The sequence below is a fragment of the Oncorhynchus mykiss genome, chromosome 22, assembly GCF_013265735.2.
Source record: "Oncorhynchus mykiss isolate Arlee chromosome 22, USDA_OmykA_1.1, whole genome shotgun sequence".
NCBI classification, from domain to species: Eukaryota; Metazoa; Chordata; class Actinopteri; order Salmoniformes; family Salmonidae; genus Oncorhynchus; species Oncorhynchus mykiss.
In genome coordinates, this window is record NC_048586.1 from 3111313 (window position 1) to 3137051 (window position 25739).

A 25739-nucleotide genomic window follows, 5' to 3' on the forward strand; every position below is an offset into this window, starting at 1 on the left:
TTCTTCGTTAATAAATAGAAAGAAGAATGTATTCAAATCACGTTGCGCCTTGGTTTTCTCCATTCAACGAACGTGTCGTGATCGCATTTGGTGTGGGGAGACAAAATCAATTAGCGCACGATGGCGCACGCGCGTCCCGTCTGGGCATGGTGTTAGAACCTTCACCTCCACACAAAAAGGGCAGTGTGCCAGACAATAGTACTGTACTTACTGCCGCTAAACCTATCAACATTTTAAATACTTGTTTTTGTTAGTCATTACAATAATGTATTATTATTAAAAGTCCAATGCAGGTGTTTTCTATCTCCATATGAAACCATTTCTGGTAAATACATATTTTTTTTTAAATTAGATGGCTACAACAGAACAGTTGGTGGCACTATAAATGTAATTGGAACCAGCGGCACCATAGGACTTTGGCTCATGCAAATTAATGTCACATTTAAATGAAGCAGACAACTAATGTGACATTTTTTGAAAATATTTCACAAATCTTAACATAAACCATTAGTCAAATAATCACAGAACTGGTATAAAACCTCAATACATTAAGTGATTACTTTAAAGGTCAAATGCATCTGTTTTTATCTCAATATCAATATTGGAGTGCCTTGCTTTTACAACAAAATCCTCTCACCCTTATTCTTGTTTCCCACCACCCAACAGGCCAAGCACCTCTTTAATCTCTGAGTTTTCTGAACTAATAACCTCTGTATGTAATTTTGGGACATGTGAACATCCATGTTGAATCACCCAAGTGCTCTATGGCTGATGACTCCCTTAACTTGCTGGACTGTCTAAACCTTGTGCAACATGTAAATGTTCCCATCCACAACCGTGGACACATATTGGACCTCATTATCACTGGCAATGTCTCTGTCCCTGACTTGGATGTCATCGAGCTAGGCATCTCTGTACGCAAGGACGAGACACTGTCTCTGACCACTCCAACTCCTCTCCACCACCCAAAGAGGACCATTAAATTCCACAACCTAAGAAAACTTAACCCATCCCTCTTCCAGGAACACATCCAGTCCACCTCTGAGTCTGACTGCAGTGAGCTGGCCCTCGGTAATATGATAAATCTGTATAACAGCACTCCAAGTAACACCCTGAACATCCTTGCCCCTGAAAAAAACATTCCAATGCTCGTCTCCTTGGTTCACTGATGAATTGCGCAGAATGAAGACTCATGGCCATTGGAGGAAGGATGGCCTCACTGCCCACCTACTGGCCTATAAAGACCACCAGGCAAGCTACTCTGCTGCCTTAAAATTACAAAGGTAAACACAGAACCCTGTTCTCTACCATCAACTGCTTTTTTAACCCTGCAAACTTGTCCTCTCCTGAAGCCTCATCTGAGCAGTGCAATCACTTCTCTGATCTTTTCAAGACAAAGATTGACACCATCATGGCCTCTAAGATGACATGCACCCCCATTCCTGAGACTGCCCCTCTCCTCAGCAACTTTAATTATGTCTAAAATGAAAGTCACTATTTGTTCTCTTGAACCTATCCTTACATCCCTACTCAAAACCTGCTCATCTAGCCTGCGTATGTGTGTCACCACCCTGATCAACAATTCACTGCTGAATTAGAGGTACCACTGATCTTCAAAACAGCTGCAGTAACCCCCTTTCTGAAGAAACCCAACTTGAATAGGACATCCTATCCAACTACAGGCCCATCGCCAAACTGCCCTTCCTATCAAACGTACTTGAGAAAGTGGTTGCAAACCAGCTTCAGTCACATCGGTCATCTAATCAGTTGTACAAGGTTTTCCAGTCTGGCTTCCGGCCCTTGCACAGCACCGAAACAGCTCTGGTTAAAGTTACCAATAACCTACTAATAGCTGCTGATTCAGTCAGGATCTCCTAGCATCAGTGTCTTAGATCTCAGTGCTGCTTTTGACACCGTAGACCACAACATCCTCCTGCTGCGTTTCAGAGTGCTCCTCCTACCTCTCCAACAGGAAGCAATACATCACTATTGGAGAGTCCAGATTGGAGGAGTCTGTAGTCACGTGGCGTTCCACAGGGGTCAGTGCTGGAGCCTATCCTGTTTTCAATTTACATGTTCCCTCTCGGCCAAATCCTCAGAGATTATAACATCAACTTCCACTGCTACGCTGACGACACCCAGGTTTACATTAACAAAAAACAGACACCATCTCTGCCCTAGAAAAACTCAGCAGCTACCTATAGGACATCAGGGCATGTATGAAAGATAACTTCCTCCAGCTGAACAGTAGCAAGACTCAGGCTATGGCTTTTGGGATACCCAAGCAGGTCAACAGTGCTGGAAACATCTGGCCTACAAACAACGTCCAGGCCATCCACCTGTCCTCTGTCATCTCCAACCCAGGAGTCACATTTGAGCCTTCTCTTTCCCCCGATGCTCACATAACACAAATGCAGAGAAACTCACCCACGTCTTCATCTTCTCTTGGATCGACTACGACACTGCTCTGTTTGGGGGGCCTGCCAGCCAAACCACTACATAGGCTCCAACAAATCCAGAATAGTGCTGCCACATCACCTGGCTACCGGTCAATTACAGGATCGACTTCAAAATCCTCATGATTGTATTTAAAGCCATGAATAGATTGAGCCCCACCTACATCAGCGATCTAATCTCCATCAGCTCCACCCACTCCTTACTGCTTCAAGTCCCCAAGAGACGTCTCTGCTCCCTTGGTCCTTGCCTATGGAGTGCTCGGAACTTTTAAAACAGGCCTTAAAACCCACTTCTACTGTTTTTTCATAGTCCTAGTCCCAATCTAAAATGTATTTAGCGCCTAGCCCACTATTGCCATTTTACCTGCATTGATTCTAAATGTATGTTGTTTTTAATGTATATAATAATTAAAAGTGCTATACAAATTACATGTATTATTATGATTATGATGTCACCAGGCAGGCCAAAACCCCATCCCACCAAAACAGCCAGATATTTCAGGAGGTCTTTTCAATCAGCTCTTACACTAAAAGGGCAATATCATAATTTTCACAGTATTACGTACTGGGCCTTTAAAATCCAACAGTGGTGCACTCAACATTACTGTATAATGACAATAACGTTTGCTAATAAGATTTGGGATTGCTAATAGCATGTAGGACCCTCATATTAAAGGCCTCAGAACTCCCAATCTGCTGGGCAAGGAATCTTAACGGACCTGTTAAATTAACGGTCCAGTGTTTCCATAGTTTCATGAAATATGATCCCCAGTGCATTCGGAAAGTATTCAGACCGCTTGACTTTTATTAACACATTTTGTTACGTTACAGCCCTATTCTCAAACTAATTAAATTGTTTTTTCCCACTCATCAATCTACACACAATACCCCATAAGGATATAGCAAAAAAATGTTTTAGACATTTAAAAAAATCTATATTAAAAACAAAAAGCTGAAATATCACATTTACCTAAGCATTCAGACCCTTTACTCAGTACATTGTCGAAGCAACTTTGGCAGCATTTACAGACTCAAGTCTTCTTCGGTATGGCGCTAAAAGCTTGGCACACCTGTATTTGGGGAGTTTCTCCCATTCTTTGCTGCAGATCATCCCAAGCACTGTCAGGTTGGATGGGCAGCGTCTCCGCACAGCCATTTTCAGGCTCTGGCTGGGCCACTCAAGCACATTCAGAAACTTGTCCTGAAGCCACTCCTGCGTTGTCTTGACTATGTGCTCAGCGTTGTTGCCCTGTTGTGAGGTCCTGTGACAAGGCACAAAACTGGGGAAGGGTACCAAAAATTGTCTTCAGCATTGAAGGTCCCCAAGAACACAGTGGCTTCCATAATTCTTAAATGGAAGAAGTTTAGAACCACCAAGACACTTCCTAGAGCTGGCCGCCTGGCCAAACCGTGCAATCGGGGAAGAAGGGCCTTGGTCAGGGAGGTGACCAAGAACCCAATGGGCACTCTGAAAGAGCTCTAGAGTTCTTCTGTGGAGATGGGAGAACCTTCCAGAAGGACAACCATCTCTGCAGCACTCCAAGAACCAGGCCTTTATGGTAGAGTTGCCAGGCGGAAGCCACTCCTCAGTAAAAGGCAAATGACAGCCCGCTTGGAGATTGCCAAAAGGAACCTCAAGGACTCTCAGACCATGAGGAACAAGATTCTCTGGTCTGATGAAAACAAGATTGAAGTCTTTGGCCTGAATGCCAAGTGTCACATCTGGAGGAAACCCTACGGTGAAGCATGGTGGTGGCAGCATCATTATGCTCTGGGAATGTTTTTCAGTGACAGGGACTGAGAGAGTAGTCAGGATCGAGGGAAAGATAAATGGAGCAAAGAACAGGGAGATCCTTGATGAAAACCTGCTCCAGAGCACTCAGAAGGTTCACCTTCCAACAGGACAACAACCCTAAGCACACAGCCAAGACAATGGCTTCAGGACAAGTCTCTGAATGTCCTTGATTGGCCCAGCCAGAGCCTGATGGAACCCGATGGAACATCTCTGGAGAGACCTGAAAATAGCTGTGCAGTGATGTTCCCCATCCAACCTGATAGATCTTGAGAGGATCCAAAAAAAACAATACCGATACCAATAACCAATATTTAAAAAATGTTGCGTCCTTTTAAACATTCTTGTAAAGTTAAATAGTTAACACACACACGGACGCAGTGGTCTAAGGCACTGCATCTCAGTGCAAGAGTTGTCACTAAAGTCCCTGGTTCGAATCCAGGCTGTATCACATCCGGCCTCGATTGGGAGTCCCATCGGGCGGCGCACAATTGGCTCAGCATCGTCCGGGCCGTCATTGTAAATAAGAATTTGTTCTTAACTGAAATGCCGAGTTAAATAAATGCTACACACCACATCACACTGACCAAAACGTTATTTTGTTGGCATTTACGTATGTCCCCATTACCAGTAAAATATTTATTTCACTTACTTGCTGTGCTGTTCCATTGTTCAGTCGTTTCATTCTCAACCAGGATTCCATAGAACGCTGTTTGGGTCTTTGCGTGTCAAAAAATATACACGTCAAATAACACTATTTGACGTGTTAAATAACACAACATAATCTGTTTCAGTAGCTATAGTTAGTTAGCTAACTATATAGCTTGGTGTCATCATCTAAAATAACCCTGATTGTTTTGAGAGTTCTTATTTGATTAATGGTGGTCGGACCTATCTATGTGAGCTAGCAATAATACTGGACTTTGGGGTCAGCCTTCAAAATAAAAGTATGTCAGAATTCTACTATTTGTATTAATTTGCATCACTGTCAATGACATACTTTTATTTTGAAAGCAAACCACAAATTTCACTATTGTGCCTAATCCTTATTGTGGCTAGCTTCACAACACACAGCCCGGTCCATTGGAGCCTCACTAGCCAGATGAAGCTAGCTGGCTGCTTATAATGTTAGCTTTGGGCAACAGGATTAAGTAGTTAGCTAGCTATTTATTTTCATGAACTGAAGTTCAATTTCAATAGGTGAACAACAAGTGGCAACCTAGCTAATATTTACTCACAAGGATTCCTAAATAATTGCTAAGAATAATGAAAATTACTGCAGTTTCTACCGGTAATTGTTTTCAGGCTGGTTGTATTGGTATTGGAACCAAGCTAAACCTAGCTACCCCAGATGTTGCGGTCGAACAAATTATGCTTTATTACCAACATAGTTCGTGGCTGGTGTTTGCATGTTTGCAGACTTTTTCATACAGCTTTGACAGTGTTACTGTAACTTTTTTGACACGCAAAGACCCAAACGGCGTTCCATATAGTATGTTGTGAAGCTAATAGCAGTGACGCTACTACTGAGTAACTCCGGTTGGGCAACATCTGGAAAATAGCGCATTTGCTAGTGTGTACCGGTGTTCGACCAGTCGGCGAAAGCCAACATCACCCAGGACAGACAACGGTTGATTGTCAAGGGCAATGAATTCCATTATCATGGCTTTAATGGATTTCACCTTTGAGTTGAAATTTTTGTACTCTTTCAAATGACTGCTCGACTTGTTGACTGCTCGATCCACACAGCAGACAATGTGGGCTAGGTTAGGAATGCTATGTTGCTCGTGTAGTGCAAAATTTAATGTGCTGTTATTACGTCATGTATCTACGTTATACAGTGCCTTGCGAAAGTATTCGGCCCCCTTGAACTTTGCGACCTTTTGCCACATTTCAGGCTTCAAACATAAAGATATAAAACTGTATTTTTTTGTGAAGAATCAACAACAAGTGGGACACAATCATGAAGTGGAACGACATTTATTGGATATTTCAAACTTTTTTAACAAATCAAAAACTGAAAAATTGGGCGTGCAAAATTATTCAGCCCCTTTACTTTCAGTGCAGCAAACTCTCTCCAGAAGTTCAGTGAGGATCTCTGAATGATCCAATGTTGATCTAAATGACTAATGATGATAAATACAATCCACCTGTGTATAATCAAGTCTCCGTATAAATGCACCTGCACTGTGATAGTCTCAGAGGTCCGTTAAAAGCGCAGAGAGCATCATGAAGAACAAGGAACACACCAGGCAGGTCCGAGATACTGTTGTGAAGAAGTTTAAAGCCGGATTTGGATACAAAAAGATTTCCCAAGCTTTAAACATCCCAAGGAGCACTGTGCAAGCGATAATATTGAAATGGAAGGAGTATCAGACAACTGCAAATCTACCAAGACCTGGCCGTCCCTCTAAACTTTCAGCTCATACAATGAGAAGACTGATCAGAGATGCAGCCAAGAGGCCCATGATCACTCTGGATGAACTGCAGAGATCTACAGCTGAGGTGGGAGACTCTGTCCATAGGACAACAATCAGTCGTATATTGCACAAATCTGGCCTTTATGGAAGAGTGGCAAGAAGAAAGCCATTTCTTAAAGATATCCATAAAAAGTGTCAGTTGAAGTTTGCCACAAGCCACCTGGGAGACACACCAAACATGTGGAAGAAGGTGCGCTGGTCAGATGAAACCAAAATTGAACTTTTTGGCAACAATGCAAAATGTTATGTTTGGCGTAAAAGCAACACAGCTGAACACACCATCCCCACTGTCAAACATGGTGGTGGCAGCCTGCTTTTCTTCAGCAGGGACAGGGAAGATGGTTAAAATTGAGGGGAAGATGGATGGAGCCAAATACAGGACCATTCTGGAAGAAAACCTGATGGAGTCTGCAAAAGACCTGAGACTGGGACGGAGATTTGTCTTCCAACAAGACAATGATCCAAAACATAAAGCAAAATCTACAATGGAATGGTTCAAAAATAAACATATCCAGGTGTTAGAATGGCCATGTCAAAGTCCAGACCTGAATCCAATCGAGAATCTGTGGAAAGAACTGAAAACTGCTGTTCACAAATGCTCTCCATCCAACCTCACTGAGCTCGAGCTGTTTTGCAAGGAGGAATGGGAAAAAAATGTCAGTCTCTCGATGTGCAAAACTGATAGAGACATACCCCAAGCGACTTACAGCTGTAATCGCAGCAAAAGGTGGCGCTACAAAGTATTAACTTAAGGGGGCTGAATAATTTTGCACGCCCAATTTTTCAGTTTTTGATTTGTTAAAAAAGTTTGAAATATCCAATAAATGTCGTTCCACTTCATGATTGTGTCCCACTTGTTGTTGATTCTTCACAAAAAAATACAGTTTTATATCTTTATGTTTGAAGCCTGAAATGTGGCAAAAGGTCGCAAAGTTCAAGGGGGCCGAATACTTTCGCAAGGCACTGTATATAGGTATGCAAGGTAGCTTTGAAATAGTTTTTTAACATCGGCTTTAAACTAGACATCGGCCAATACCGATGTTGGCATTTTAAGCAAATATCGGTCGATTCCGATATGTTCATCGATATATCGTGCATCGCTAGTGAAGATAATATGAACTTAAAAAAAAAAAATGTACCCCCTTTTTCATGGTATCCAATTGTTAGTAGTTACTGTCTCATCGCTACAACTCCCATACAGGCTCGGGAAAGACGAAGGTCGAGAGCCATGCGTCCTCCAAAACTCACCGCATCCAACCCAGCCAGCCGCACCAATGTGTCAGAGGAAACACCGTGCACCTAGCGTACCTGGTCAGCGTGCACTGCGCCAGGCCCGCCACAGAAGTCGCTAGTGCACGATGAGACAAGGCCAAACCCTCCCTAACCCAGATGACGCTAGGCCAATAGTGCGTGGATGGACCTCCCGGTCGCGGCCGGCTGCGACAGAGCCTGGGTTCGAACCCAGAGTCTCTGGTGGCACAGCTAGTACTGGGATGCAGTGCCTTAGACCACTGCGCCACCCGGGAGGCCCATATGAACTTTTAAAAGTGCTGGATAAAGCCATCCTGATGACGACCGAGCTAGGGTTGAAACCCTGTCTGTCTCATTAATAAACACTTTGGAGAGCAGATAACAGCATTAAGGGGAATAAATGTAGGACTTCCATGAAGGTAACATAAATTACTTTAACAGAAAACATTGGAAAAATGTTCAAATCATGATTTTTTATATATTATATTTCACATTTTGAGGTAATTTAACAGACAGTAGTCGCTCTGTTGTCTGGAGCGACTTGCAGCAACCTTTGTTCAGTAACCCTGGTATATACCAGCAAGCAGATTGATTTGGTGTTGTCCCATATTAATGCCATCTTATCATATCTTAATAAATAAAGTTATCTCCACTGAGAGCAGTAGCACCTGGAAAGGCTATTTCTGTTGACTTTGAGGGGGTGTCTCCTCTGTCCTTCCTGCTTCCTCCTATCATGTTTACTGAACTCTGTTTACTCTCTCTTTCCGTCTGGCTGTCTACATTTTAAAAAACTCCCCTAACTTAATTTCACGCAATAAATGCATTATCCCAATCAGTACTGATGAGCAGAGCGTGGACGGATGTGTGTGAGTGCGTGTCTCATTAAATACTTCCTGTTATCTCAGGCTAATCTGCATGGAGGAAAAGGCCGGGTGTTCATTCATTAGCAGCACCTCCGCTTACCCTGTCTTCACTAATTGCTTATGATCCCACAGTGTGTGTGTGTGTCTGAGATGTCTTGAATGCAGACGACAAATTAAATCCACATTGTCAGTCAATGAATATGAAGAGAATTGTTCCACCCAGCAACAGTCCATTCTCCCCCTCTCTCTCTCTCTCTCCCTCCCTCTCCTTCTCTCCCTCCCTCTCCTCTCTCTTTTACTCTCTAAAGTGACAGACAGGTTATGCAGATCTGCAGATCTCAGGCAACGTAAAGAAAGGCAACAACAAAAAAGTTCAAACCTAATCTGCTCTATCACTGTGAACTAATCCACATACCTTCCTGCCATTTTCATCCCTCGCTTTCTGAGAAGAAAACCCAAATAAAGACAAATGGGCTGTCAGCATTGACAGATGCAAGTCGTTCCCATAAAAACCAGTGGTGTAGTCAGCTAACTATGACAGATGCTTCAGACCATGTGGTTTATTGATGATGTCATTATCGCATAAACAACACATCATACAATCATATTGCCTTTTTTCTCTGCACACACCTGGTATCCAATCTATAGTTTCATTTTTAGTGTTAAGAATAGAAAGCATGCGTGGGAGGGTAGGATCCATTTGTGACTTGTTTCAGGAAACTTGGCATAGCTAGCTACCAGCGAGTAGTCAGTTAGCCACTGCTAGTAGTCATCAGCTAACCTTAGCCCGGTCAACTCCTGCCAGTCTGCACAGCGCAATTCAATCCAGAGCATACCGGACTGCTTTTTCTCCTCCAAATCTCAATTTCTCCGGATTCCTACCACAAGCTCTGAACCTCTTCACCTGGATCAGCGCAGCTAGCTAGCTGCTATTCGAGTGGCTACTCCTGGCTAACGTCTCTGTCCCGAAGCAAGCACCAGTTACCTGGGAACAAACCTTGTGCTAGGCCCATCTCCTGGCTAGCTGAAGAGCCACTCCTTTATGCTACAATACCTATTTTGCCAATTGGCCTGGACCCTTTTACTGCCTACACGGAGCCCAGGCTGATCCATCCTAAAGCCCTTCTGCTAGCCTGCTAGCTCCGGCCCGCTAACTGTCTGAATCGCTGTGTCTCCAGCTCGCCTAGCTACTCACTGGTCCCTATGATCATTTGGCTACGCATGCCTCTCCCTAATGTCAATATGCCTTGTTCATTGCGGTTTTGGTTAGTGATTATTGTCTTTCACTATAGAGCCTCTAGCCCTGCTCAATATGCCTTAGCTTACCTTCCACACATGCGGTGACCTCATCTGGTTTAAATGGTGTCTCTAGAGACAAAACCTCTCCCATCGTCACTCAATGCCTAGGTTTACCTCCACTGTATTCACATCCTACCATACCTTTGTCTGTACATTATGCCTTGAATCCATTCTTCCGCGCCGAGAAACGTGCTCCTTTTACTCTCTGTTCCCAGCGCACTAGACAATCAGTTCTTATAGTCTTTAGCCATAACCTTATCCTACTCCTCCTCTGTTCCTGTAGAGTTTAATACAGGCCCTGCAGCACCTAGCTCCACTCCCATTCCCTAGGCACTCTCATTTGTTGACTTCTGTAACTGTAAAAGCCTTGGTTTCATGCATGTTAACATTAGAAGCCTACTCCCTAAGTTTGTTTTATTCACTGCTTTAGCACACTCGGCCCACCCGGATGTCCTTGCCGTGTCTGTATCCTGGCTTAGGAAGGCCACCAAAAATCCAGAAATTTCCATCCCTAACTATGAAATTTTCCGACAAGATAGAAGTGCCAAAGGGGGCGAAGTTGCAATCTACTGCAGAGATAGCCTGCAGAGTTCCATCATACTATCCAGGTCTGTGGCAAACCAACTCAAGCTTCTAAAAATACACCTTTCCAGAAACAAGTCTCTCACCGTTTCCACTTGCTAGAGAACACCCGCAGCCCCCAGCTGTGCCCTGGAAACTATATGTGAAATGATTGCCCCTCATCCACCTTCAGAGCTCGTACTGTTAGGTGACCTAAACTGGGACACGCTTAACACCCCGACCGTCTAAAAATCTAAGCTAGATGCCCTCAATCTCACACAAATTGTCAATGAACCTACCAGGTACAACCCCAAATCCATAAACACGGGCACCCTCGTAGATATCGTCCTGACCAACCTGCCCTCCAAATACACCTCTGCTGTCTTCAACCAGGATTTCAGTGATCGCTGCCTCATTGCCTGCGTCCGTAATGGGTCTGTGGTCAAACAACCACCCCATCATTGTCAAACGCTCCCTAAAACACTTCAGCGAGCAGCACACCTCCTCCAAGCTGCCCACTGCACTTTGGCTAGGAAACACTGTCAGCACCGATAAATCCATGATAATTGATAATTTCAACAAGCATTTTTCTACGGCTGGCAATTCTTTCCACCTGGCTAACCATAACCCAGTCAACAGCCCTGCACCCCTCACAGCAACTTGCCCAAGCCTCCCCCATTTCTCCTTAAGCCAAATCCAGATAGCTGGACCCATAAAAATCCGCCGGGCTAGACAATCTGGACCCTCTAATTCCGCCAGAATTGCTACAACCACTATTACTAACCTGTTCAACCTCTCTTTCGTATCGTCTGAGATCCCCAAAGATTGGAAAGCTGCTGGGGTCATCCCCCTCTTCAAAGGCAGAGATAAACAAGACCCAAACTGTTACAGACCTATATCTATCCTACCCTGCCTTTCTAAGGTCTTCGAAAGCCAAGTTAACAAACAGTGTGTCAAATCAGAGTGCCTGTTGTCCGGACCTCTGGCAGTCTCTATGGGGGTGCCACAGCGTTCAATTCTTGGGCTGACTCTCTTCTCTGTATACATCAACTCTTGCTGTTCGTGATTCCCTGATCCACCTCTACGCACACGACACCATTCTGTATACCTCTGGCCCTTCTTTGGACACTGTGTTAACCTCTTACAGCCACTGAGACGCCAGCGTCTCACCTAGCCAACAGGAAATGGAAATGCATAGCGCCAAATGCTAATAGTACTCGATAAAACTCAAACTTTCATTAAATCACACATGCAGGGTAGTCAATTAAAGCTACACTCGTTGTGAATCTAGCCAACATGTCAGATTTTAAAAATATTTTTTGGCGAAAGCATGAGAAGCTATTATCTGATAGCATGCACCCTCCCGAAATACCTGAAGGAGGTGTAAACAAAAGAATTAGCATAGCCGGTGCTACACAAAACGCAGAAATAAAATATAAAACATGCATTACCTTTGACGAGCTTCTTTGTTGGCACTCCAATATGTCCCATAAACATCACAATTGGTTCTTTTTTTCGATTAAATCCGTCCATGTATACCCAAAATGTCAATTTATATAGCCCGTCTGATCCAGAAAAAAACAGCTTTCCAAAACGCAACGTCATTACAAAAATGTTTAAAAGTTGCCTATAAACTTTGCCAAAATACTTCAAACTACTTTTGTAATCCAACTTTAGGCATTTGTAAACGTTAATAATCGATCAAAATGATGACGGGGCGATCTGTATTCAATAGCTGCAAGTCAACAAAGCATGGACGATTTTCTCTCTTTCATAACCATCCAGCGTGTACCCACTGACAGGAAGTGCCTATTCTTCATTTCACCAAGGATTAACTTCAACCCAATTCCCAAGACTGGCGACATCGTGTGGAAGCTGTAGGAACTGTAAACTGGGCGCTATCTATTTTCCCTTGACAGACAATACAGGGAACTGGCGGAGGGATATATCTTTTTTTTCTGAATCGTTTTTCCTTGGGGTTTTGCCTGCTACACAAGTTCTGTTATAGTCACAGACATGATTTAACCAGTTTTATAAACTTCAGCGTGTTTTCTATCCACACATACTAATCATATGCATATACTATATTCCTGGCATGAGTAGCAGGACGTTGACATTTTGCACGCTTTTCATCAAAAAGTTGAAAAAATGCACCCTAACTACTAAGAGGTTTTAACTAACCTCCTGACGAGCTTCAATGCCATACAACTCTAAATCAGTGGCCTCCAACTGCTCTTAAATGCAATTAAAACAAAATGCATGCTCTTCAACCAATCGCTGCTTGCACCTGCCCGCCCGTCTAGCATCACTACACTGGACGGTTCTGACTTAGAATATGTGGACAACTACAAATACCTAGGTGTCTGGTAAGACTGTAAACTCTCCTTCCAGACTTACATTAAGTATCTACGATCCAAAATTAAATCTAGGATCGGCTTCCTATTTCGCAACTAAGCATCCTTCACTCATGCTGCCAAACATACCCTCGTAAAACTGACTATCCTATCGATCCTTGACTTTGGCGATGTCATTTACAAAATAGCCTCCAACACTCTACTCAGCAAATTGGATGCAGTCTATCACAGTGTCACCAAAGCCCCATATACTACCCACCACTGCGACCTGTATGCTCTCATTGACTGGCCCTCGCTTCATATACGTTGCCAAACACACTGGCTCCAGGTCATCTATAAGTATTTGCTAGGTAAAGCCCTGCCTTATCTCAGCTCACTGGTCACCATAGCAGCACCCACCCGTAGCTGCTCAGTATGTGTAGGTAATCCTTTCTAGCACTGCTTCTAGCTCACGTAGTAGAACTGTAAAATTGTTGCTCTCCACTTTCTGGAGGACCGAGTTCTGAAATCAGTGGAATTCCCGGTGGAACTAGAGTATGATAGCTAAGGAGATGGAGAAAATTATGGCATTTGATTGCAAATATGCAGAGGGAGTGGAAAAGTTAACACACAGAAGGCTGTTATATAAAACACCTCTCTCCGGATTACATCTTCAAACTAAGGGCAACCATGACATCTGTGACAGAAGGGGAGAAGTGTTCATCCATGTACAGTACCATTCAAAAGTTTGGACACATCTACTCAAGGGTTTTTCTTTATTTTTTACTATTTTCTACATTGTAGAATAATAGTGAAGACATCAACGTCTATGAAATAACACATATGGAATCATGAAGCTGGTTGAAAGAATTCAAATTGTGTGCAAAGCTGTCATCAAGGCAAAGGGTGGCTACTTTAAAAAATCTAAAATCAAAAATATATTTTGATTTGCTTAACACTTTTTTGGTTACTACATGATTCTATGTGTTATTTCAAAGTTTTGATGTCTTCCCTATTATTCTACAATGTAGATGTCACACCCTGATAGGTTTCGCCTGTCTTTGTGCTTGTCTCCAGGTGTCGCCCATCTTCCCCTGAGCTGTGTTCTCTGTTTGTCTGTTGCCAGTTCGTCTTGTCAGGTCTTACCAGCGTGCTTTCCCGTTTTTCAAGTGTTTGTTTCTTAGGTTTCCTGGTTCTGACCATTTCTGCCTGCCCTGACCCCGAGCCTGCCTGCTGTCCTGTACCTGCATGAATCTGACCTAATTACAAACCTCTGCTTGCCCTGACCCCGAGCCTGCCTGCTGTCCTGTACCTGCCTGGCTCTGACCTGATCACGAACCCTTGCCTGCCCTGACGCCGAGCATGCCTGCCGTTCTGTACCTGTCTGACTCTGACCTGATCACGAACCCCTGCCTGTCCTCAACCTGCCCTTTTCCCCGTACTATAATAAATAATCTGAGAACTGTACTATCCGCCTCCTGTGTCTACATCTGGGTCATTTCCTGAGTCGTGATAGTAGAAAATAGTACAAATAAATAAAATCCTTGAATGAGTAGGTATGTCCAGAATTCTGACTGGTACTGTATATGATATGGTCTCTATTTGAACTGACTAGTTAGCTAACTAAACATTAGCTAGCTAGCTAACAAGCTAGAAACAAAGTAAACATTGTTTAGAAAGTTGCTTTTAGTGCCTGGTTTCCTGCATTGCATACTAAATTCGTTTTTAAAGGAGTGTGTTTAATGGTTAAATTACACTAGTTATTTTGGACCACCAGTCTGTTGATGTCATGCAGCCTGTAGTTTTTGTGTTTATACTTTTTCATAACTACAAGTTTGATGTCGGACGACAATAGAATGTTCATGATGTCACTGTGACCACGGCCAATAGACGTAGTATAAACCAGCCTTTAATCTTAATCTTTGTTTGTTTAGTACACTACCTTACTAACTCTGTTTAGTACATGGCCTCACATGTGAATCCTTAAAGAGATGGGTCGAGCTAAGGCTTAAGAGTGTGTGAACGATGCTGAATGGGTGTGAACAAAAAAGAGCGCTCCTGTAGGTTAGCCAAAACATTCAAGGTCCATATTCTCAAAAGTGATGTTTCAAGTTGGTCAACTTTCAAAGCAGAATTACATTCCTATAGTTCCTATAGTGCATGACATACCATTTTCTAGCTCTGACTCTTTACTTTTAATCCAATGTTAAAAACACCATTTAAAATGTTGCTACATAAGACTGAATTGGTCACATTCGTGTTGTATAGTATTTTTTGGGATGTCACTTCTTGGTGCTGGGGCAGTAATTCATACGGTGATGGGTCAGGTCATAGCTTAGGTTAGGTTAAATATAAATTATAGTCAATCTCAATGTGACTTGTATTGAAAAGGAAAAGCTCAGAGACTAGTCCCAAAAATATGGTGGAACAAAACTCTCTCTCGCCCCTGTTTACACCAATCCAATGCTTTTTAACTTTAGTAGTACATATAAGAAGAAGAAATTTAGCAAAAACAATTATATATGTAGGCCTATGGTACATCTTCTTATTTAAACTGAACAAAATTGAGGGCCTCCCGAGTGGCGAAGTGGTCTAAGGCACCGCATCGCAGTGCTAGAGAACCTGGTTTGAGTCCAGGCTCTGTCGCAACAGGCCGCGGCTTGCAACGATGGGGCAGGACTAGAGGTCGACCGACTAATCGACATGGCCGATTAATTGGGGCCGATTTCAAGTTTTCATAACAATCGGTAATTGGCATTTTTGGACGCTGATTATGGCCGAATACATTGTAATCCACGAGGAGAATGCGTGGCAAGCTGACCACCTGTTACGCGAGTGCAGCAAGGAGCCAAGGTAAGGTGCTAGCTAGCAATAAACTTGTAAAACATCCACCTTAACATAATCACTAGTTAACTACACATGATGATATTACTAGTTTAACTAGCTTCTCCTATGTTGCATATAATCAATGCGGTGCATCGAATCACAGCCTACTTCGCCAAATGGGTGATGATTTAACAAAAGCGCATTCATGAAAAAAGCACAATTGTTGCACCAATGTACCTTACCATCAACATCAATGCCTTTCTTAAAATCAATACACAAGTATATTTGTTTGAACCTGCATATTTAGTTTAAAAAAATAATGTTAGCAGGCAATATTAACAAGGGGAATTGTGTCACTTCTCTTGCGTTCAGTGCAAGCAGAGTCAGACTATATGCAGCAGTTTGAGCCGCCTGGCTCGTTGAGAACTGTGTGAAACCATTTCTTCCTAACAAAGACCGTAATGAATTTACCAGAATTTTAAATAATTATGACATAACATTGAAGGTTGTGCAATGTTACGGCAATACTTAAACTTAGGGTTGCCACCAGGTCAATATAATACGGAAGGAACGGTTCCGTATTTCACTGAAAGAATAAAACGTTGTGTTTTCGAAAATATAGTTTCCGGATTTTACCATATTAATGACCTAAGGCTCATATTTCTGTGTGTTAATTATATTATAATTAAGTCTATAATTTCATAGAGCAGTCTGACTGAGCGGAGGTAGGCAGCAGCAAGCTCGTAAGCATTCATTCAAACAAGCACTTTCCTGCGTTTGCCAGCAGCTATTCGCAATGCTTGAAGCACAGCGCGGTTTATGACTTCAAGCCTATCAACTCCCGAGATTAGGCTGGCAATCCTATAATGCCTATACGAACATTGAATAGTCAAAGGTATATTAAATACAAATGGTGCAGAGAGAAATAGTCCTATAATTCTTATAATAACTACAACCTAAAACTTCTTAAGTGGGAAGATTGAAGACTCATGTTAAAAGGAACCACCAGCTTTCATATGTTCTCATGTTCTGAGCAAGGAACTTAAACATTATATTTTTTACATAGCACATATTGCACTTTTACTTTCTTCTCCAACACTTTGTTTTTGCATTATTTAAACCAAATTGAACATGTTTCATTATTTATTTGAGGCTAAATTGATTTTACTGATGCATTATATTAAGTTAAAATAAAAGTGTTCATTCTATATTGTTGTAATTGTCATTATTACAAATATATCACTTGAAGTCGGAAGTTTATATAAACTTAGGTTGGAGACATTAAAACTTGTTTTTAAACTACTCCACACATTTCTTGTTAAAAAACTATAGTTTTGGAAAGACGGTTAGGACATCTACTTTGTGCATGACACAAGACATTTTTCCAACAATTGTTTACAGGCAGATTATTTTACTTACCATGCAGTGTATCACAATTCCAGTAAGTCAGAAGTTTACATACACTAACTTGACTGTGCATTTAAACAGCTTGGAAAATTCCAGAAAATGAGGTCATGGCTTTAGAAGCTTCTGATAGGCTAATTAACATCATTTGAGTCAATTGGAGGTGTACCCGTGGATGTATTTCAATGACTACCTTCAGATGCAGTGCCTCTTTGCTTGACATCATGGGAAAATCAAAAGAAATCAGCCAAGACATCATAAAACAATTGTAGACCTCCATAAGTCTGGTTCATCCTTGGGAGCAATTTCCAAACGCCTGAAGGTACCACATTCATCTGTACAAACAATAGTATAGTATAAACACCATGGGACCACGCAGCCGTCATACGCAGCCGCTCAGGAAGGAGTTGCGTTCTGTCTCCTAGAGATAAATGTACTTTGGTGCAAAAAGTGCAAATCAATCCCAGGCCAACAGCAAAGGACCTTGTGAAAATGTAAAACGAGTCCTATATCGACATAACCTGAAAGGCCGCTTAGCAAGGAAGAAGCCACTGCTCCAAAAACCGCCATAAAAAAGCCAGACTACAGTTTGCAACTGCACATGGGGACAAAGATCATACTTTTTGGAGAAATGTCCTCTGGTCTGATGAAACAAAAATAGAACTGTTTGGCCATAATGACCATCGTTATGTTTGGAGGGAAAAGGGGGAGGCTTGCAAGCCGAAGAACAACATTCCAACCGTGAAGCACGGGGGTGGCATCATCATCTTGTGAGGGTGCTTGCTGCAGGAGGAACTGGTGCACTTCACAAAATAGATGGCATCATGAGGTAGGAAAATTATGTGGAAATATTGAAGCAACACCTTAAGACATCAGTCAGGAAGTTAAAGCTTGGTCACAAATGGGTCTTCCAAATGGACAATGACCCCAAGCATACTTCCAAAGTTGTGGCAAAATGGCTTAAGGACAACAAAGTCAAGGTATTGGAGTGGCCATCACAAAGCCCTGAGCTCAATCCTATTGAAAATTTGTGGGCAGAACTGAAAAAGGACGCCTACAAACCTGACTCTCTTACACCAGCTCTGTCAGGAGGAATGGGCCAAAATTCACCAAGCCTATTGTGGGAAGCTTGTGGAAGGCTATCCAAAACATTTGACCAAAGCAAGCAACGCTACCAAATACCAATTGAGTGTATGTAAACTTCTGACCCACTGGGAATGTGATGAAAGAAATAAAAGCTGAAATAAATCATTCTGTCTACTATTATTCTGACATTTCACATGCTTAAAATAAAGTGGTGATCCTAACTGTTCTAAAACAGGGATTTTTTTACTCTGATTAAATATCAGGAATTGTGAAAAACTGAGATTAAATGTATTTGGCTAAGGTGCATGTAAACTTCCGACTTCAACTGTATATAAAAATTGGCCGATTAATCGGTATCGGCTTTTTTTGGTCCTCCAATAATCGGTATCGCCGTTGAAAAATCATAATCGGTTTTTTTAAACAGAACAAAATTATAACCGCAACTTGAAAAGTGTTGGTCCCATGTTTAATGAGTTGAAATAAAATATCCCAGAAATGTTCCATACGCATAAATATCTTTTCGCTCTAAAATGTGTACAAATTTGTTTACAGTCCTGTTAGTGATCATTTCTCCTTTGCCAAGATAATCCACCACATGTGTGGCATATCAAGAAGCTGATTAAAGAGAATGATCATTATACAGGTCCACCTTGAGCTGGGGACAATAAAAGGCCAATCTAAAATATGCAGTTTGGTAAGGGAAGATACACAACATGGACAAAAGTATGTGGACACCGGCTCGTCAAACATCTCATTCCAAAATCATGGGCATTAATATGGAGTTGGTCCTTCCTTTGCTGCTATAACAGCCTCCACTCTTCTGGGAAGGCTTTCAACTAGATGTTGGAACATTGCCGCAGGGACTTGCTTCCCATTCAGCCACAACAGCATTAGTAAGGGTTAGTAAGGTCGGGCACTGATGTTGGGGGATTAGGCACAGTCAGCGTTCCAATTCATCCCAAAGGTGTTGGATGGGGATGAGGTCAAGGCTCTGTGCAGGCCAGTCAAGTTCTTCGACACCGATCTCAACAAACAATTTCTGTATGGACCTTGCTTTATGCATGGTGGCATTGTCATGCTGAAACAGGAAATGTCCTTCCCTAAACTGAAGCACAGAATTGTCTAGAATGTCATTGTATGCTGTTTCCCTTCATTGGAACTAAGGGGCCCGAACCATGAAAAACATGTAAAACAGCCCCAGACCATTATTCCTCCTCAACCAAACGGTACAGTTGGCACTATGCATTTGCATTTCCACTGATGCAGGGTCCAATGGCAGCAAGCGTTACACCACTCCAGCCGACGCTTGATGGTAATTTTAGGCTTGTGTGCTCCTGCTTTAGAACTTGGCAGTCCCGCTCTGTAAGCTTGTGTGGCCTACCACTTCGCAGCTGAGCCGTTGTTGCTCATAGACATTTCCACTTCATAATAACAGCACGTACAGTGGACTGGGGCAGCTCTAGCAGGGTCGACATTTTGACAACCTTGTTAGAAAGGTGGCATCCTATGACGGCACCATGTTAAAAGTCACTGAGCTCTTCAGTAAGGCCATTCTACTGCCAATGTTTGGTCATGGAGTTCGCATGGCTGTGTGCTCGATGTTATACTGTCAGCAACGGGATGAAATAGACTAATCTAATAATCTGAAGGTGTGTCCACATACTTTTGTATATATAGTGTATCGTGACTCGCTTAAATCATTTGCGTATCAGGACTTGCTTGAATCATTTAAGTATCATGACTTAACTCACTATGTTTCTAACTACAGCACATCATAAAGAGATAGCTAAAGACAGGTAGGCATATTTCAAAGATGTACATGAGTCCTTACTGAGCAATATATCAAGGCAATATATCAAGGCAATATATCAAGGCTCTTGGATGGAAATGTCAATGTAATGTTGTTCTCAATCTACCGTTGTTAACATGAACTCTGTACCACATGAACAAAGTATACATTTCCACACTCACACAGCCAACTGTACACACACAGCTTTTATAGATGGAATTGAAATACAATGGCATGTTTGAATGGTTTTGCTGTTAACATTTCTGAGAAACACACACACACTGGGAAACACACACAGACACACACACACACACACACACACACACACACACACACACAGGGAAACGCCTATGACATTATGAACAACGTGAACTGTGAACATCATTCCATCAATGTTTCGACCTCCTGCTTAGATCAAAAGCTGCCTGTGATTGCCTCCACTTTCCGATATCTGCAGAGGCAGTTTGAATCCAAAAACTCTAATACCTATACTGAGTTCAAAGATTTGCATGAATACACATTTTGAATAGATTATTCACCTTCAATTTGTTTTTCCATTATTTCCAATTAATTTGAGCATGGCAATTGTCTACGGGCGCGGCAGACTGTGAAAAGGAAAGGATTAACAATGTCCCAGGGAAGATCATGCATGCATGAGCTTTGTGTGTCAAGGTTCCCCAGGAAAGTATCATTGATATATGGCTTGTCAGTTTTGACTGGCTTTTCAGTAAAAAAAAAAGTTTTCAGTTCTAACAAAAAAAAATATACACTTAAATCATAGTTTGTTCGATTGATTGGCTTGATCGATCGATTGATCATTTGATTGACATTGGTTTAAGGAAATACCCAAAAGTCTATCCGAAACATTTCTGGTTGAGATGTGGTAGCATCACAGTGGAAAAGAACACACATTACATCACATTCATCCATTCAAATCTCCACCAAAAACACACACATGATATGAACAGTACAATATACAATGAGCAACAAAAGTATTAGGACAGTAACAGATGATTTGATATTTTGGCTCTTTACTCCAGCACATTGGATTTGATATAATATGACGATGAGGTTAAAGTGCAGACTGTCAGCTTTAATGTGAGGGTATTTATCCATATCAGGTGAACTGTTTAGAAATTACAGCACTTTTTGTACATAGTCTTTCCTTTTTAGGGGACCAAAAGTATTCGGACAAAATTCACTTCTGTGTGTACACGTTTCGAAACAGTTTTACATTAATGTGGATGATACAATGATTACGGATAATCATGAATGAATCGTAAATAATGATGAGTGTGAAAAGTTAGATACACAAATACTCGAAAAGTATTCAGACACCTTGACTTTTTCCACATTTTGTTTAAGTTACAGCCTTATTCTAAAATGGATTCAATCATTTGTTTTCTCATCAGTCTACACATAATACCCCATCATGAGAGAGCAACAACAGTTTAAAAAAAATGTTTTGTGCATTAATTAAAAATTAAAAAACAGCAACATTTACATAAGTATGCAGACCCTTTACTCAGTACTTTGTTGAAGCACCTTGACAGCGATTGCAGTCTCGAGTCTTCTTGGGTTTGACGCTACAAGCTTGGCACAGCTGTATTAGGGGAGTTTCTCCCTTTCTTCTCTGCAGATCCTCTCTCTATGTAAGGTTGGATTGGGAGCGTCGCTGTACTGCTATTTTCAGGTCTCTCCAGAGATGTTCGATCGGGTTCAAGTCTGGGCTCTGGCTGGGCCACTCAAGGACATTCAGAGTCGTGTCCCGAAGCCACTCCTGCGTTGTCTTGGCTGTGTGCTTAGGGTTGTTGTCCTGTTGGAAGATCAACCTTCACCCCAGTCTGTGGTCCTGAGTGCTCGGGAGAATGTCTTGGCTGTGTGCTTAGGGTTGTTGTCCTGTTGGAAGATCAACCTTCACCCCAGTCTGTGGTCCTGAGTGCTTGGGAGAATGTTTTCATCAAGGATCTCTCTGTACTTTGCTCTGTTCATCTTTCCCTTGATCCTCCCAGTCCCTTCCGCTGAAACACTTCCCCACAGCATGATGCTGCCTCCACCATGCATCACCGTAGGGATGGTGCCAGGTTTCCTCAAGACGTGACACTTGGCATTCAGGCCAACCAGATAATCTTGTTTCTCATGGTCTGAGAGTACTTTAGGTGGCTCCAAAAGGCACCAAGCGTGCCTTTTACTTCATGGCCACTCTACCATAAAGGCCTAATTGGTGGAGTGCTGAAAAGATGGTTGTCCTGGAAGGTTCTCCCATCCCCACAGAGGAACTCTGGTGCACTGTCAGAGTGACCATTGGGTTCTTGGTCACCTCCCTGACCAAGGCCCTTCTCCCCCAATTGCTCAGTTTGTCTAGGTGGTCAGCTCTAAGAAGAGTCATTGTGGTTTTAAACTTCTTCCATTTAAGAATGAAGGAGCCCACTGTTTTCTTGGGGACCTTCAATGCTGTAAAAAAAAATTGGTGCCTTGACACAATCCTGTCTCGGTGAACTACGGACAATTCCTTCGACCTCATGGCTTGGTTTTTGTTCTGACATGCTCTGTCAACTGTGAGACCTTATATAGACAGGTGTGTTTCCAATCAATTAAATTTACCACAGGTGGACTCCAATCAAGTTGTAGAAACATCTCAAGGATTATCAATGGAAATAGGATGCACCGGAGCTCAATTTTGAGTCTCCTAGCAAAGGGTATGAATACTTAAGTAAATAAGGTATTTCAGTTTTTTGCTTTTAATACATTACAACCTGTTTTCGCTTTGTCATTATGGAGTATTGTGTGTAGATTGATAAAGGAAACAATTTATTTAATCCCTTTTAGAATAAGGCTGTAACGTAACAATATGTGGAAAAAGGGGAAGGGGTCTGAATACTTTCTAAATGCACTGTATACACAAAATTTATGAGAACACACCTTAAAATGTGTGGATTCGGCTATTTAAGTCACATCCGTTGCTGACAGGTGTATAAAATCGAGCACAACAGCTATGCAATCTCAATAGACAAACATTGGCAGTAGAATGGTCTTTACTGAAGAGCTCAGTCACTTTCAATGTAGCACCATCAAATCTGCCCTGCAAGAGCTGCCCCGGTCAACAGTATGTGCTGTTATTGTGAAGTGGAATCGTCTAGGAGCAAGAACGGGTCAGCCACGAAGTGGTAGGCCACACAAGCTTACAGAACGTAACTGCCGAGTGCATAGCACGTAGCACGTCTGTCCTGGGTTGCAACACTCACTACCGCATTGTAAATGGACTCTGGAAGCAACGTCAGCACAATAACTGTTCGTCAGGACCTTCATGAATTGGGTTTCCATGGCCGAGCAGCTGCACACAAGCCTAAGATCCCCACACGCAATGGCAAGCGTCGGCTGGAGTGGTGTAAAGCTCGCCGCCATTGGACTCTGGAGCAGTGGAAACGCGTTCTCTGGAGTGATGAATCACGCTTCACCATCTGGCAGTTCGACAGACAAATCTGGCTTTGGACGAGGAGGAATAATGGCTGCAGCTGTTTTTCATGGTTCGGGCTAGGCCCTTAGTTCCAGTGAAGGGAAACCTTAACGCTACAGCATACAATGACATTCTAGAGGATTCTGTGCTTCCAACGTTATGGTAACAGTTTGGGGAAGGACCTTTCCTGTTTCAGCATGACAATGCACCTGTGCACAAAGCAAGGTCCATATAGAAATGGTTTGTCGAGATCGGTGTGGGAAGAAATTTACTGGCTGTCACAGATCCCTGACCTCAACCCCATCGAACACCTTTGGGATGAATTGGAACGCCGACTGCAAGCCAGGCCTAATCGCCCCAACATCAGTGCCCAACCTCACTAATGCTCGACGCTAAATCTAACCACATTGAAAAGTCATTTCCGTGAATACTCGTCTGGTGGAGCGCTGTATTTGCAGATGATGCAGGAGACACCTTGTTAAAGTTCACCAACCAAGCTCTGATGAGTGCTCCTGTCCCCCTGTTTGTGTGTGTTTGTCAGCGTGTGTGTGTGTGTGTGTGTGTGTCACCAGCACTGCTTTTTCACACTAATTGCACAATGAGTCATGATGGAACACAACAGCCACACAAAGATGGACAAATGAGAGATCAGTTAGATCAGTTAGTGAGAAATGAGAGATCAGTTAGTAAGTTGGCCCACATATTGTGACAATATCTGAGGCTATTCCATCTCACTGTGGAACCCTGACATGATGGTAATTATTATCATGCAACAACAATCAATAACGAAATAATGACCATGTGACATATTGTGACATGTGACATGACCATGTGACATATTGATATTTTAGCTAGAAGGGAACTCCTCTCAAATCTGAGAATGTCAATTATGTAGTGGTAAAAAGAAAAGTGTGCACACACTGAAAGGTGTATACACATCATTGGCATATGTTCACGCTCGACTAGTGGTGATGTCATGTGATACTAAACCCGGGAGGCCATTCCAAAGTTCATAAAGTCAAAGGCGATCCATATGTAGGGAATGTTGAGAGTGGGAGGACTGTAGACCAGCTTTAGTTTCCGGATGGATACTAAGGATTCAAGGATCAATGCTTCATTGATTCACAATATATGGGAATGTGCAGGTGTCAATACTAAATGAATTGGAAATACTCTGTATGGATTCTGTCTGGCAACTGTATAGATTCAGCTAGACTCTAGAATCCAGTATCACTTCTTCTTAGGCATGAAAATGTTTGATACACATTGGGGTGAACTATTTTTGTAATACCAGATTCAATTAGCTATAATGACACTGGGAAAAGTCTGAACAACATGTCAATAACCTAAAAGGAAACCCAGAACTTACTTGTTTGAGTTTCTTCAAGTCTTCATCCAACTCTAGATTATCAAGGATGACAGCCACGAAAAGACTGAGCAGAATCTGCAACACAACCACAAGGGATTTATGAGAATACTTATTTTCAAATGATCTCAAATGTTCCTAGATGCTGAAAATTAACCACCAAACTACTGCTATTTTTTTTAGGAGGATAGTGTCATGGCATCCCCAGATGCTTTTTCTGAAAATGAAAATGAAATAAGCTCCTTATTCGTATTAGTGCTGTGTTCTGCCCTCAAAACATCCTCTGTGTCTGGCTGTGTCTGAGTCACCCCCGAAGCGGTCCGTGGTTTGTTATCTCATATCTTCCACTATCACAGGCCCAATGTTCAAATGTCAACGCTCAAGTCCTTCAACTCTGATTAGCAGTCAAAAGCAGAGTGTCACAATCAACCACATCTGGGTTCAAACAATATTTTGTTTTGGTTTAGCATACTTTAGTTGCACTTGATTAAGCTTACCTAGCTAAATGAAACCAATGGAACAGTCCCAAAAATGTAAATCCTATGAACCCAGGTCTGCAATCAACACAGCTGCTGATTGGAGTCATACTGCGTGGTTGTGGATCATTTTGTCCACCCGTATGACGCATCTCAGTGTCCTTTTATTGAAATGCACTGTAGGTGTTTCATGGTTTGATGAAGTCAAAACTGCAGCCATAATTGACAATTGGAGTTAACATTTTCTGATCTGAAAACAGATTGACTGACTGATTATATAAATGCCATTGGGAGAGGCAA

The 25739-nt window shown here is 42.3% G+C and overlaps 1 protein-coding gene across 6 annotated transcripts in view; it reads right to left on the minus strand.

The window, feature by feature from the left end:
- nalcn (sodium leak channel, non-selective) overlaps positions 1-25739 on the minus strand; it is a 295191-nt gene that overhangs the window by 94463 nt on the left and 174989 nt on the right. For all 6 annotated transcript variants that reach the window (XM_036958513.1, XM_036958511.1, XM_036958509.1 and 3 more), the window contains one exon: positions 24967-25041. In XM_036958513.1, the coding sequence (XP_036814408.1) occupies positions 24967-25041 (75 nt within the window). The remainder of the gene's footprint in view (positions 1-24966; positions 25042-25739) is intronic.